Source organism: Coregonus clupeaformis, unplaced genomic scaffold (assembly GCF_020615455.1).
Source record: "Coregonus clupeaformis isolate EN_2021a unplaced genomic scaffold, ASM2061545v1 scaf0443, whole genome shotgun sequence".
Classification (NCBI taxonomy): domain Eukaryota; kingdom Metazoa; phylum Chordata; class Actinopteri; order Salmoniformes; family Salmonidae; genus Coregonus; species Coregonus clupeaformis.
In genome coordinates, this window is record NW_025533898.1 from 230,119 (window position 1) to 245,372 (window position 15,254).

General features: G+C 43.8%; 1 protein-coding gene and 1 pseudogene across 1 annotated transcript; both read right to left on the reverse strand.

Annotated features, from left to right (window-relative positions):
* Positions 1–3,885: 3,885 nt before the first annotated feature.
* Positions 3,886–7,852, reverse strand: LOC121533981 (annotated as a pseudogene).
* A 3,243-nt stretch (positions 7,853–11,095) lies between these two features.
* Positions 11,096–14,927, reverse strand: LOC121556386 (keratin, type I cytoskeletal 13-like). Its single transcript, XM_045215452.1, has 7 exons — positions 14,314–14,927; positions 13,676–13,758; positions 13,193–13,349; positions 12,794–12,955; positions 12,529–12,654; positions 12,006–12,226; positions 11,096–11,704 (listed from the first exon to the last, which is right to left on the reverse strand). Exons 1-7 carry the CDS (start codon positions 14,869–14,871, stop codon positions 11,533–11,535), a joined length of 1,479 nt encoding a protein of 492 aa, XP_045071387.1. The 5' UTR covers positions 14,872–14,927; the 3' UTR covers positions 11,096–11,532.
* Positions 14,928–15,254: the final 327 nt, after the last annotated feature.

The window sequence follows — 15,254 nt, forward strand, 5'->3', positions numbered from 1 at the left end:
AAGATATCTTAATCTTAATCTTAAAATTAATATAAACTCTAACTGAAAGCAGATAAAAAAAAGATTTTGCAAAGTAAAGGAATACCTTTATTTATTTTCCTCCTATCAGAATGTACTTTACGCTGACATTCAGAATGTACTTTACACTGACATTTAGTGTGATTCTTTATATAAATAGAGCATGCAATAGTTTGTTTGTGTGTAAACTAAGGTATACCGCCTCATCTTAACCTGTGCCTTTTATAATTCAGAACATATTATACATTTTACATTTTACATTTGTCATTTAGCAGACGCTCTTATCCAGAGCGACTTACAGTGCATACATTTTTTGAGTCATTATTTATGATGCAAGGTTCTTTGTATATCAGCCAGTCGGCAGTCGCTTTGATGCTCTCGAACACCATAATTGTGACCGTTTTGCTTAGTGAAATGAATTGTGGGGGATTCAGTGCAGCTCACACAACCGTTGACAAGACAGGAGAGCGAGAGAGATACACCCTGAAGAGACAACAAAGGATTATTTCAAAACATTTCCCATTTTCGTTGCAAATCGGACAGGTTGGTTGTCTCCTTCACATTTAGATATCCTAACTTTGGGTTTTAGCCATTGTCAGAGAACCGTTTCCACCCAGATACCGTTTGATACTACAGCATTTAACACTAGCATCTTCTCTGAATAAACAGGTTGTAGATGTTGTTGTCGGTTTGTCTGGTTTCTCTCCTACAGTGTTAAAACAAACCATCCACTGACTGTCGTAATTGTTACCTAAACCAGGCAAGCTACACACAAACACTTTTCTTTGCACTGACAGACTGCAAAAAGAAGCAATAACATTATCTGGTTGTTTGTGGCTGTCACACGGAGCCAAGCACAGCTGTGCAACATAGAGCCCTTGTCAATCACCAGATTCACCCGAAACTCAACCCCTGTCCATTGGCATTCCATAACTGGTTCTTCCAGGCACACAATGTCCCCAATGTAGAAACATACAGACCCCCTTTGCCTGAACAAAGATGTCATAAAGAAGACATGATAAAGCAATATTTTCTAGACCACAATCTAGAGATATTATGGCTTTTACAAGCAATGCTAAATCAGAAAGGTGCAGTCAGTCAGTCACTCTGACTTGTTTGTTCACACAAATAAGGAGCCAGGCCAAAGAAATCCGTTTAGATAAAAGCAATTCATCTGAATGCATGAATCTGTGATGAGTGTGGTGAAAGGAGTCAGGCGCAGGAGGGTAATCACCGAATACAGACTTTATTCCTTCGTTGATACACAAATGCGCTCCAATAGCGATCAACGAAACAGCCACAGGGGAAACTATCACCCTGGCAAATACACTGTAACGGATATCCAACAATACATAGGCACAGGGGAAAATCTACCCTGGCAACACAACGTTACAAGTAGCTCCACCGAGCTACACTACTCTCACAAATGACAATCACCCACAAGGACAAGGGGGCAGAGGGAACACTTATACATGGACTAATTAGGGGATAGGAACCAGGTGGGTGTGATTGACAAGACAAGACAATTGTGATGATGATTGGGGCGGCAGTGGTTAGTAAGCCGGTGACGACGAACGCCAAAGCCTGCCCGAACAAGGAGGAGAGGCAGCCTCGGCCGAAGTCGTGACAGAATCACTTTCCCTTTCTCTTATATGTGTTCTGCATCTTGATTTATGGCTGTGCACCACTGTGAGTAGAGCACTCTACTTTTCAAGCCTGGTATGAGTTTCTCAAGTCTCCCACAGTCATATCTGTCAACACTAACCCTCTAACACCAATGACTGCTTATGTTGTGTAACAGTGGAGGCTCCTCAGAGGAGGAAGAGGAGGACCATCGAACTCAGTGAATTTCAGAAAAATACGAAATAATTAAACATTAAAACGTTATAATTTTTAGATAAAACTATGCTAAATATATTCACGTAACCAAATACTGTACCTGATTAAAACAAACTGGTTTTGCAATGAAGGTCTACAACACCCCCTAGAGTAGCACCATGGTGTAGCCGGGGGACAGCTAGTTTCCGTCCTCCTCTGGCTACATTGACTTCACTACAAAACCTAGGAGGCTCTGGCTCCTCACCCCATTCCATTGACCCCATTCCATTGACCCATTGATGGTAGCTATGATGGAGACCACCCAGAACGTCAAGTAATATTTTGTCAAGACAACCATCAATAAAGATTATGTGCTTGAATGACAATGGACTGTGTGGTTTTTTGTTTCAGAAATATTCATGCTTTCTCATAGACAGACTATATGAATATGTGAGTATGGATTTCATAGCAGATACATTTTGCGTTCTCATTTCAAATGAAATGTTTTCAAATCTACATATTTCAACCAAAACATGGTGTCCAGCTCTACAGTTGCCTCCACAAACACTCTCCATACGGTACATAACTCTGAATCTAATGCTAAAAAAACTAAGAGTTTGATTAATAGAGATAGAATTATGTAACTTGCATTCAGATTTCTACTATCAGCATTTCTAAAAAATATTGCCAAGTATTAAACTAGTACAAGTTAATGTCATAATTACTGACACATATGTTTTCTCAAGACGATAGAATTGGCCTCTTGTGCAAAAGATAACAACCTAAATGATAGTCAGATGTATGGGAGCACGCCAAATCAGATTAATCAAGTTGAAGGACACAGAAGTTACTAAACTGCTTGGAGTAACCCTGGATTGTAAACTGTCATGGTCAAAACATATTGACACAACAGTAGCTAAGATGGGGAGAAGTATCTCCATAATTAAGCGCTGCTCTGCCTTTTTAACAACACTATCAACAAGGCAGGTCCTACAGGCCCTAGTTTTGTCGCACCTAGACTACTGATCAGTAATGTGGTCAGGTGCCACAAAGAGAGACTTTGCAGTTGGCTCTAACAGGGCAGCATGGCTGGCCCTTAAAAGTACATGGAGAGCTAACGTTAATGATATGCATCTCAATCTCTCATGGCTCAAAGTGGAAGAGAGATTGACGTCATCACTACTTGTTTTTGTAAGAAGTGTTGACAATGATGAATGTACCGAGCTCCCTGTTTAAACTACTAGCACACAGCTTGGACACTCGTGCATACCTCACAAGACATGCCACCAGAGGTCTCTTCACAATCCCCAAGTCCAGAACAGACTATGGGAGGCACACAGTACTACATAGAGCCATGACTACATGGAACTCTATTCCACATCAGGTAACTGATGCAAGCAGTATAATCAGATTTCAAAAATAGGTAAAAATACACTTTATGGAACAGCGGGGACTGTGAAGAGACACACACAAAGGTAAGGACACACGCATACGCACACATTGTGATATTGTTGTATGGTGGTATTCAACATGATGTATTGTAGATATGTAGTGGTGTAATACTGTTATATGATGTACTGTTTTATCTTTTGTTTTATATGTAATGTAAGTGATTTCATGTGTTTGGACCCCAGGAAGAGTGGGGATCCCTAATAAATACAAAAACATAAATAAAAATACAGAAGACAGAATCATGGTGTCATCAAGTCAGAGCATCTTTATTGCATTCACATTTGGGTGTGTTGTTGGTGTTCCATCCAGATGTAGTAGAATATTTTGTTCTGGAGGTGTTAACCATAGAAATAGAATTACCAGAAATGAAATCCTCATTCAAGTCAATGTTCCATGATGGTTGTCTGAGGGGCTTTAGCCATTCTAGAAAGAATAGGAGGATGGTATGCACATCCTAAACTAGAGTTAACCTGAGATGGCCTAAACAATTTCTTTTTTAAACATTTTTAAGTCATTTAGCAGACGCTCTTATCCAGAGCAACTTACAGGAGCAATTAGTGTTAAGTGCCTTGCTCAAGGGCAAATCGACATATTTTTCACCTAGTCGGCTCGGGGAGTAGAACCAGCAACCTTTCAGTTACTGGCACAACGCTCTTAACCACTAAGCTACCTGTCACCCAAAACAACACAGACAACAAAGATAGGGATATTTCATCTGACGAAGACTTTGTATAAGTTGAAACGTGGTATTTTAGGTTGCATGAATAAAGCACTGAGGAGGAGCAATATTCCATGGGCTGGACTGTCATTTCCTATACCCATTCTAGTAATTATATTTCTATGGGGTTAACCTGTTGCTTGCTGCAGTGCTCGCTGTGTGTGTCAGACTTTATGAGGTGTGTTTGGTTTCACTTGAGGAGACAACCTTGCCGTCCACCATTTCCTCTGTGACGATCACCACCTTGCGTGTGGTGGAGGAGGAGGAGGAGGAGCTGATGCTGGATTTCGAGGAGCTGAGGCCGGATTTCGAGGAGCTGAGGCCAAGGCTGTGAGGAAGGGAAACCCATGGTTAGCATAGTTAGCATCTATGATCTATGATCATAATAAGTATCTATTAAAGGTCACATAGCTGTAGATTCATGTCAAAAGTAACCATGGCTCATACTAAGGTCAAATTCAAATGAACATTGTTTTTAAAGTCAAATGTTGAGGGAGATATCAATTCATTTTCACTTGTTTCAAGGTCCCATGTTACCCCTCTTCCCAATGCAAAAAGATGTAACACTCTCCTCCCACATCCCTGTCTGTCTTATTAGCCTTCCTCTGTCCAATCGCATCCTGCCTTACCCGCTAGCCTCTCCGTCCAGCAGCCTCCTGTACTCAGCGATCTCCATCTCCAGGCGTGTCTTGATGTCCAGCAGCATCTTGTACTCCTGGCCCTGGCGTTCCATGTCGCTGCGGAGAGACATTAGCTGCTCCTCCAGACTGGTCACTTGGCTCTGGAGGCGTCCCAGCTGCATGGAGTAACGACCCTCCGTCTCCGCCAGCGTGTTCTCCAGGGAGCCTTTCTATTGGCCGGGAGAGATAGAGATGATGGGTCAAAAACAGTGGGAGTAGGTTTGGAATTTGGAATGTTTACTGTCATACTGAAAAGGTTAGCTCTAGTAATTGAATGTGTAGGCAGGTAGAGGTTAGCTATAGTAATGTAATGGTGACTGGCTATATCAACTTGAGGGATAGTGGACGAGACCAGGTGAAAGTGAGATACTTGAGGTTTCGTAAAGAGAATGATGAAAGTTGTAGAAAGTTGTGTAAGTAATGCGGCTCACCATGCTGAGCTGTGACTGCAGTTCGATCTCCAGGCCCTGCAGTGTGCGACGGATCTCTGAGATCTCTGACTTGGAGGTCTGGAGAACCTCTGTGCTGGATGCCACCTCCTTGTTCAACGTCTCCGTCTGTAAAACACAATAATTGGTCAGTCATCACAGGAACAAAACAACATTTCAACTCATGATAGAATGTGACAACGTTACCAACTAGAACTAAAGGAACATCTACACCATGAATATAGTTTAGAGGTTCTAGAGGTTCTACCTTGGTCTGGAACCAGGACTCCAGGTCGCGCTGGTTCTTGGCACTAACGGCCTCGTACTGCTCACGGATCTCAGCCATGACTCTGCTCAGGTCCTCCTGTGGTGCTGCGTCCACCTCCACGTTGATCTGTCCAGTCATCTGCGTCCTCATGGCCAGCAGCTCCTGTGGAGAAACACATAGAGGTGAGTTTAAACGATTAAGAAGTGACTAACCTCTGCCTGATGGTAACAACTTGACCTGCCCTCTGTCTTCATTATAAATGTGAACACCATTGCTTGATACAGATGTGCTTGAAAGCCAGCAATGTTGTTCTAACGAAGACCCATTGCAGGTTGACATGGTCAATAGATGTAATACATTAAGGGACTGTATGTATATGTTCCATCAGCCCACACACACCTCCTCATGGTTCTTTTTGAGATAGATGAGCTCCTCCTTCAGCCCCTCGATCTGCATTTCCAGGTCAGATCTGGCCAGGGTCATCTCGTCCATCAGCCTTTTCAGCCCGGCGATGTCCGCCTCCACCGACTGACGCATGGCCAGCTCGTTCTCAAACCTGAGAGATGGAGAGAGCATAGGTCAACGAACTGCCTGAATGTGTTCCTCTGTGAGAATAGCAGGGGTTTTATAGATTCTAGTATTCCATTTAATTTTGTGAAAAACAGAAAGTAACACCAGGTATCTGATGTCTGTTGGGAGGGTGTGGTTATGGTGGCGGTGGAGGGTAATGTCATTTGGTTTCCATTTTTATAGATTCAACACAAAATAAAAATAAAAACAGTGTGAGGGTTTTTACAGATTTGGAAGTTTTCCATTTGGTTTATGGAATGCACCAGCAGTGTACTGTATATATGGATGGTGTTGGATATACTTACTTGGTTCTGAAGTCGTCTGCAGCGAGCTTTGCGTTGTCGATGTTCAGATAGATGCCTCCGTTCAAGCAGGTGGCAGCCTGGATCTGAGAGGTGCAGGATGGCAAAACATTTCAGGATGGGGCATGCATGGAATTTCACACAAATGCAGTACGCACAAACTGTGAAACCACACTGTAATCACTGAGTTCTGAGTTTCAGCTGCACTGTAAATTATAGCTCATAGAAGCATTACAGGGAACCTGTCGTCTTTATGATCATTGTAAAGCATGACACAAAGAAACAAATTGCACCTTTCGCAATCGCCTTGGGAATGTTAAGAGAGAGGAAGGATTGGCTTCAATGATCTGCTTTATTTTCAATCCTTCAGCTGCAAATATGCATACTGTCTTTGCATCTATCTTTGGTGCAATATCTTGGTTGAATCAATTATAACAAATGCATATAATTTTCATATCACTCTTAGTAACTTGTTGGAAAAACAAGCTGATGATGTGTACACCATGTACCTGTACTCTCTAACAGACATTACCATTGTTTTGACATGCTGTGATGTCATCATTGAGTGCTCTTGCCATTTAGGAGACATGTCACATACCTTGTCCTGCAGGTCAGCGATAGTAGCGTAGAAGCCAGAGTAGTCGCGAGCGCTGGGGGAGGTCTTGCTCTCCATGAACTGACGGATCTTCAGCTCCAGCTCGCTGTTGGCCGCCTCCAGCAAGCGCACCTTCTCCAAGTAGGTGGACAGGCGGTCGTTCAGGTTCTGCATTGTGGCCTTCTCGTTGGCCGACAGGGCTCCTCCACCCACTTTGACACCCTGCAGGCAGACGCTAGAATGCAGAAGGAGATGGAAGAGGATAGATAGATATTTACTTTATGTCTTGATATGCAAATATTGAAAATATACTAGTGTTGTGCAGCTTCACTCTCCCCCATCTCACTCTATATATGGCGTCTGCCTGCAGGGTGCTTGCAAGCATTCACACAAACATATAAAAGTGCACACACCCATAAACAGTTGGAATTCTTCTCCCATAAAAGCGTCTTCTATTAGCCCAAGGTAGGTCAGTCAATCAGTCAACACACAGTATAACTTTGACATGCTGTGACAGGTGAGCTTTGCCATGTTTCCTGAGCATATTGATTGACACACTGAATGGCTATTTACCTGTACCTGTTATGTTACCAAGACAACAAGTTGCAAAGAAACGTCATGGTAAAATATGATATTTGGCTTGACACCCAGACAACATTTTCCCCAAACATACCTGTCTTTGTCTCACACATTGATATCTCGCAAGAAAGTGTCCTGTGCTTTCTTTCACCGCAACAGTCGACTGTTCCTTGATCGTTTTTGTGATTTTATACACAAACTCAGGTACCATTGTCCTAAGTTTCACTGAACTTTATGCAAGTTCCATCTACTGTAGGAGTCTGCAGGACCGACAAAAGTTGTTTTTCCTTCCTTTTACCACTTTATAGCACCCATGGGATGAGTCATTACTCCAGGCATTGTACCCCAGGAAAACTCACCCCAGATTGGATTAAAGTACAGTTATTTTCCTTTAATACCTTGGCAGGGTACTTGGCATCTGCATATTTCCAGATAAGCACAGCATTTCTTGCTGATTTTTTTGTCACTCTCCAGAGGTTGCCATTGTAGTCCCACGTTTTGAACATTGAAAAGTTGATTTACATTTGATCAAGCCAATGCGACACGTCCTTATGTTAATGATTTGCAGTAGAATGTATTATTGTGACATTGGTGAAGATGTTTGGAAGCACTAGAGCTAGCTAGATCCCAGTCAACATTTTGTCAACATCTAAAAGTGACATTTAACCATTGTAGTTACAGTGCCTAGTGAATGGCTACACAACCCTTGCACAGTATTCACATTTTGCTGAGGCATGTTTTCCTCTAACATTTTACCTGGTTGTTACTCCATTCATATTTATTTTGATCCTGACAACATAACACAGGGTGAAACCCTCCGTATTTTCAATCATTGGGATGGCAGCATCATGTTATGGGTATGCTTGGAACCGGCAGGGACTGGGTGAATTTGTCAGGAGCAAAATAAATATGAGAGGAGCAAAGCCCAGGTTAAACTTTTTTATTTCTCGGCGGGATAATTACACATATTTTCATGCCAAAGACACACCAGAACGGCTTTCCAAGAGGTATTGAGTATTCCTAAGCGGTTCAGTCTCAGTCCAAAAACAATGGATAAATGTTGCCCTAAGAGTTGTCTAAAGTTTGTAGAAACTAAAATGTACCTCCTCACCCTAGCCTCGCCCTTTTATCATTCATAACATATTTCCTGGTTGTTTGTGGCTGTACAAAACCCAGTCACAGAGAGCCGAGCCAAGCACAACAGCACATAGAGCCACTGAGGGTCACTAGATTCACACAGAACTCAACCCCTGTCCATTGGCATTTTGTAACTGGTTCTTCCAGACACACAATGTCCCACCGTAGAAACAAACAGACCCCCTTCGCATTAACAAATATGTCTAAAAGAACACATGCTAAAGCAGTAATTTCTAGACCACAATCTAGTTGAAATGGATTCAAATGCAAAGTGCTATCATCTGTGTCTTACTATAATTGTGAAATTATGGGCATTTCCGAGCAATGCTAAATCAGAAGGGTGCAGTCAGTCAGTCAATCTGCACTGGCTTGTTTACACAAACAAGGTGACAGGCCAATGCAATCAATTTAGATAAAAGCAATTCATCTGAATGCATGAATCACTATATCATCTATCATACACTACATGATCAAAAGTATGTTGACACGCCTTCAAATTAGTGGATTTGGCTATTTCAACCACACCCGTTGCTGACAGGTGTATAAAATCGAGCACACAGCTATGCAATCTCCATAGACAAACATTGGCAGTAGAATGGCCTTACTGAAGAGCTCAGTGACTTTCAACGTGCCACCGTCATAGGATGCCACCTTGCCAACAAGTCAGTTCGTCAAATTTCTGCCCTGCTAGAGCTGCCCCGGTCAACTGTAAGTGCTGTTATTGTGAAGTGGAAACGTCTAGGAGCAACAATGGCTCAGCCGTGAAGTGGTAGGCCACACAAGCTCACAGAACGGGACCGCTGAGTGCTGAAGCGTGTCTGTCCTCAGTTGCAACACTCATTACCGAGTTCCAAACTGCCTCTGGAAGCAACGTCAGCACAAAAACTGTTAGTCGGGAGCTTTATGAAATGGGTTTCCATGACCGAGCAGCCACACACAAGCCTAAGATCACCATGTGCAATGCCAAGCGTCGGCTGGAGTGGTGTAAAGCTCGCCGCCATTGGACTCTGGAGTAGTGGAAACGTGTTCTCTGGAGTGATGAATTACGCTTCACCATCTGGCAGTCAGACGGACAAATCTGGGTTTGGCGGATGCCAGGAGAACACTACCTGCCCGAATGCCTAGTGCCAACTGTAAAGTTTGGTGGAGGAGGAATAATGGTCTGGGGCTGTTTTTCATGGTTCGGGATAGGCCCCTTAGTTCCAGTGAAGGGAAATTGTAACGCTACAGCATACAATGACATTCTATCGAACACTTTTGGGATTCTATCTAAAACCTTTGGGATGAATTGGAATGCCGACTGCGAGCCAGGCCTAATCGCCCAACATCAGTGCCCGACCTCACTAATGTTCTTGTGGCTGAATGGAAGCTTGTACCCTCAGCAAAGCCTTCTAAGAAGAGTAGAGTAGAGGCTGTTTTAGTAGCAAAGGGGGGACCAACTCCATATTAATGCCCATGATTGTGGAACGAGGTGTTTGATGTGCAGGTGTCCACATACATCTTGATTTATGGCTGTGCACCACTGTGAGTACAGTGCTCTACTTTCCAGACCTTGTATGAGTTTCTCAATTTCCCTAAGTCTCTTACAGTCATATCTGTCAACGTGATCCTCTAACTCTAATGCCTACTGATGTTGTGTAACAGTGGAGGCTCCTCAGAGCAGGAAGAGGAGGACCACCCTACTCAGTGAATTTCAGAAAAATACGAAATAATAAAAAATTCAAAAGTTATGCTTTTTAGATAAAACTATACTAAATATACTCACGTCACCAAATGCCTGATGACCTAAAACACACTTTCGCAATGAAGGTCTATAGTAATCTCAACAGGACTCTCTAGGGTAGCACCATGGTGTAGCCGAAGGACAGCAATTTTCCGTCCTCCTCTGGCTACATCGATTTCAATACAAAACCTAGGAGGCTCGTGCTCCTCACCTACTTCCATACACCTACATGGAAGTTATGATGGAGACCACCCAGAATGTTGATGTGGATGAGATCAAGTAATACTTTGCCAACAGAACCATCAATAAAGATGATGTGGTTGAATGAGAATGGACTGTGTGGTTTCACTTGTTTCAGAGATATTCATGCTTTATAATAGACTGACTATATGAAACTGTGAGTATCGATGTCATAGCAGATACATTATGTCATCTAATTTCAAATGAATTGTTTTCAAATCTACATCTTTCAACCAAAACATGGTGTCCAGCTCTAAAGTTGCCTCCACAAACACTCGCCATACAGTACATAACTCTGAATTACAAAACTCAGAGATAGAATTAGATAATTTTGCTGACAACTTACATTCAAATTTCTACTATCAACATTTCAATTTTTTTGCGAAGTATTAAACTCTGTACAAGTTAATGTCATAAATTACACTATTCAAGATCATACTGACACATATGATTTCTCAAGACCATAGAATTGGCCTCATATGCAAAACATAACAACCTATATGATAGTCAGATGTATGGGAGCACGCCAAATCAGATCAATCAAGTTGAAAGACACAGAAGACAGAATGACGGTGTCAGCAAGTCAGAGCATCTTTATTGCATTCACAATTGGGTGTGTTGTTGGTGTTCCATCCAGATGTAGTAGAACGTGTTGTTCTGGAGGTGTTAACCATAGAAATAGAATTACCAGAAAAGAAATCCTCATTCAAGTCAATGTTCCATGATGGTTGTCTGAGGGGCTTTAGCCATTCTACAAAGAATAGGAGGATGGTATGCACATCCTAAACTAGAGTTAACCAGAGCTGGCCTAAACAAATAACACAGATAACAAAGATAGGGATTTCTATAAGTTGAAACGTTGTATTTTAGGTTGCATGAATAGAGCACTGGAGAGCAGTAATTTTCCATGTGCTGGCCTCTCATTTCCTATACCCATTCTAGTAATTATATTTCTATGGGGTTAACCTGTTGCTTGCTGCAGTGCTCGCTGTGTGTGTGGGACCTTAAGAGGTGTGTTTGGTTTCACTTGAGGAGACAACCTTGCCGTCCACCATTTCCTCTGTGACAATCACCACCTTGCGTGTGGTGGAGGAGGAGGTGCTGTGGCCGGATTTGGAGGAGCTGAGGCCGGAGCTAGAGGAGCTGTGGCCGGATTTCGAGGAGCTGAGGCCAAGACTGTGAGGAAGGGAAACCCATGGTTAGCATAGTTAGCATCTATGATCTATGATCATAATACGTATCTATTAAAGGTCACATAGCTGTAGATTCATGTCAAAAGTAACCATGGCTCATACTAAGGTCAAATTCAAATGAACATTGTTTTTAAAGGCAAACGTTGAAGGAAAAATCAATTCATTTTCACTTCTTTCAAGGTCTCATGTCACCCCTCTTCCCAACCCACAAAGATGTAACACTCTCCTCCCACATCCCTGTCTGTCTTATTGGCCTCCCTCTGTCCAATCGCATCCTGCCTTACCCGCTAGCCTCTCCGTCCAGCAGCCTCCTGTACTCAGCGATCTCCATCTCCAGGCGTGTCTTGATGTCCAGCAGCATCTTGTACTCCTGGCCCTGGCGTTCCATGTCGCTGCGGAGAGACATTAGCTGCCCCTCCAGACTGGTCACTTGGCTCTGGAGGCGTCCCAGCTGCATGGAGTAACGACCCTCCGTCTCCGCCAGCGTGTTCTCCAGGGAGCCTTTCTATTGGCCGGGAGAGATAGAGATGATGGGTCAAAAACAGTGGGAGTAGGTTTGGAATTTGGAATGTTTACTGTCATACTGAAAAGGTTAGCTCTAGTAATTGAATGTGTAGACAGGTAGAGGTTAGCTATAGTAATGTAGTGGTGCCTGGCTATAACAACTTGAGTGATAGTGGACGAGACCAGGTGAAAGTGAGACACTTGATAATAAATGTTTATTATTGAAGAAAGTTGCAGAAAGGGTATGTAAGTAATGTCCCCTAAAATGTGGTCCTTGGTCAGATGTTAGTAATTACGGCTCACCATGCTGAGCTGTGACTGCAGTTCGATCTCCAGGCCCTGCAGTGTGCGACGGATCTCTGAGATCTCTGACTTAGAGGTCTGGAGAACCTCTGTGCTGGACGCCACCTCCTTGTTCAACGTCTCCGTCTGTAAAACACAATAATTGGTCAGTCATCACAGGAACAAAACAACATTTCAACTCATGATAGAATGTGACAACGTTACCAACTAGAACTAAAGGAACATCTACACCATGAACATAGTTTAGAGGTTCTAGAGGTTCTACCTTGGTCTGGAACCAGGACTCCAGGTCGCGCTGGTTCTTGGCACTAACGGCCTCGTACTGCTCACGGATCTCAGCCATGACTCTGCTCAGGTCCTCCTGTGGTGCTGCGTCCACCTCCACGTTGATCTGTCCAGTCATCTGCGTCCTCATGGCCAGCAGCTCCTGTGGAGAAACACATAGAGGTGAGTTTAAACTATTAAGAAGTGACTAACCTCTGCCTGATGGTAACAACTTGACCTGCCCTCGGTCTTCATTATAAATGTGAACACCATTGCTTGATACAGATGTGCTTGAAAGCCAGCAATGTTGTTCTAACGAAGACCCATAGCAGGTTGACATGGTCAATAGATGTAATACATTAAGGGACTGTATGTATATGTTCCATCAGCCCACACACACCTCCTCATGGTTCTTTTTGAGATAGATGAGCTCCTCCTTCAGCCCCTCGATCTGCATCTCCAGGTCAGATCTGGCCAGGGTCAGCTCGTCCAGCATCCTCTTCAGCCCGGCGATGTCCGCCTCCACCGACTGACGCATGGCCAGCTCGTTCTCAAACCTGAGAGATGGAGAGAGCTTACGTAAAAGAACTGCCTGAATTTGTTCCTCTGTGAGAAAAGCAGAGGGTTTATAGATTCTAGTATTCCATTGAGTTTTGGGAAAATAACAGAAAGTAACACCAGGCTTCTGATATGTCTGTTGGGAGGGTGAGGTTATGATGGAAGTGAAGGGTAATGTCATTTTCTTTCCTTTTTTATAGATTCAATAGAAAATTAAATTAAAGAAAACAGTTTTAGGGTGTTTACAGATTTGGAAGTATTCCATTTGGTTTATGGAATGCACCAGCAGTGTACTGTATATGTGGATGGTGTTGGATATACTTACTTGGTTCTGAAGTCATCTGCAGCGAGCTTTGCATTGTCGATGCTGAGATAGATGCTTCCGTTCAAGCGTGTGGCAGCTTGGATCTGAGATGTGGAGGATGGCAAAACATTTCAGGATGGAGCATGCATGGAATTTCACACAAATGCAGTACGCACCAACTGTGAAACCACACTGTAATCACTGAGTTCTGAGTTTCAGCTGCACTGTAAATTATAGCTCATAGAAGCATTGCAGGGAACCTGTCGTCTTTATGATCATTGTAAAGCATGGCACAAATAACATTTTTTTACCCTTTGCAGTCGCCTTGGGGCTGTTAAAAAAATTGTATGGAATAGCTTCCATGATCTGCTTTATTTTCAATGCTTCAGCTGCAAATATGCATATTGTCTTTGCATTTGTTTGGTGCCATATATTGGTTGAATCAATTATAACAAATGTATGGTACTTAGCATTTTCCAATAGCCATATTTAACTCAGTAACTTGTTGGAAAAACAAGCTGATAACATGTGTTCACCATGTATCTGTACTCCATCTCTAACAAAGCATAACATTGTCACTCTGCAGACATTACCATTGTTTTGACATGCTGTGATGTCATCATTGAGTGCTCTTGCCATTTAGGAGACATGTCACATACCTTGTCCTGCAGGTCGGCGATAGTAGCGTAGAAGCCAGAGTAGTCGCGAGCGCTGGGGGAGGTCTTGCTCTCCATGAACTGACGGATCTTCAGCTCCAGCTCGCTGTTGGCCGCCTCCAGCAAGCGCACCTTCTCCAAGTAGGTGGACAGGCGGTCGTTCAGGTTCTGCATTGTGGCCTTCTCGTTGGCCGACACATTAAAGTCGGCTCCACCGCCGCCACCACCACCCCCTCCCATGCCGAAACCATAACCACCACCGCCGCCGCCACCCCCTCCCATTCCGAAACCATAACCACCACCACCACCACCGCCGCCACCGGAACCGAACGAGCAGCTAGAGATGCGCACCCCAGATCCTCCTGCACCTCCATACACACTGCCGGCCCTCATGGCAGTGACACGGCCTCCTCCACCGCCACCACCACCCATCGAGGAGAAGCGGGAGGAGCCCATGCCCATACCCATTCCACCACCACCTCCAGACCTCATGGACATGGTGCCACCTCCGCCTCCACCACCACTGCTGCTGTAGGACATGCTAGATCTGGAGAAGGACATAGCTGCTGAGAGGGAGTCTGCCTGCCTGGGTTGAGGAGAGAGAATGTGGTGCACGGCCCAGCCACTGTTCCCTTTTTATGCTGCACAGGGCAGAAGGAGGGAGGGAGGGTGGGAGGAGGACATGGGTGGGAGAGGCAGAAGGGAGGAATACAGGGAGGTGTTACCTCATGTAGGACAGGGCTCCTCCATCCACTTTGACACCCTGCGGACAGACACTAGGATGCAGAAGGAGATGGAAGAGGATAGATTGATATGTATTGAAAATAAACTATCGTTGCGCAACTACAGTCCCACCCATCTCATTTTATATATGGTTTCTGCCTGCAGGGTGCTTGCAGGCATTCACACAAACATATAAAAGTGCACACACCCATAAACAGGAA

Bases quoted from the DNA above. Each gene is read 5' to 3' on its own strand.
- LOC121556386 (XM_045215452.1), bottom strand. From the start codon at position 14,871: ATGTCCTTCTCCAGATCTAGCATGTCCTACAGCAGCAGTGGTGGTGGA. The intron at 13,350-13,675 runs GTAAGTATATCC...TCCATCTCTCAG, and splicing joins GCAGATGACTTCAGAACCAA to GTTTGAGAACGAGCTGGCCA. The intron at 12,227-12,528 runs GTGAGCCGTAAT...CCCGGCCAATAG, and splicing joins TGCAGTCACAGCTCAGCATG to AAAGGCTCCCTGGAGAACAC.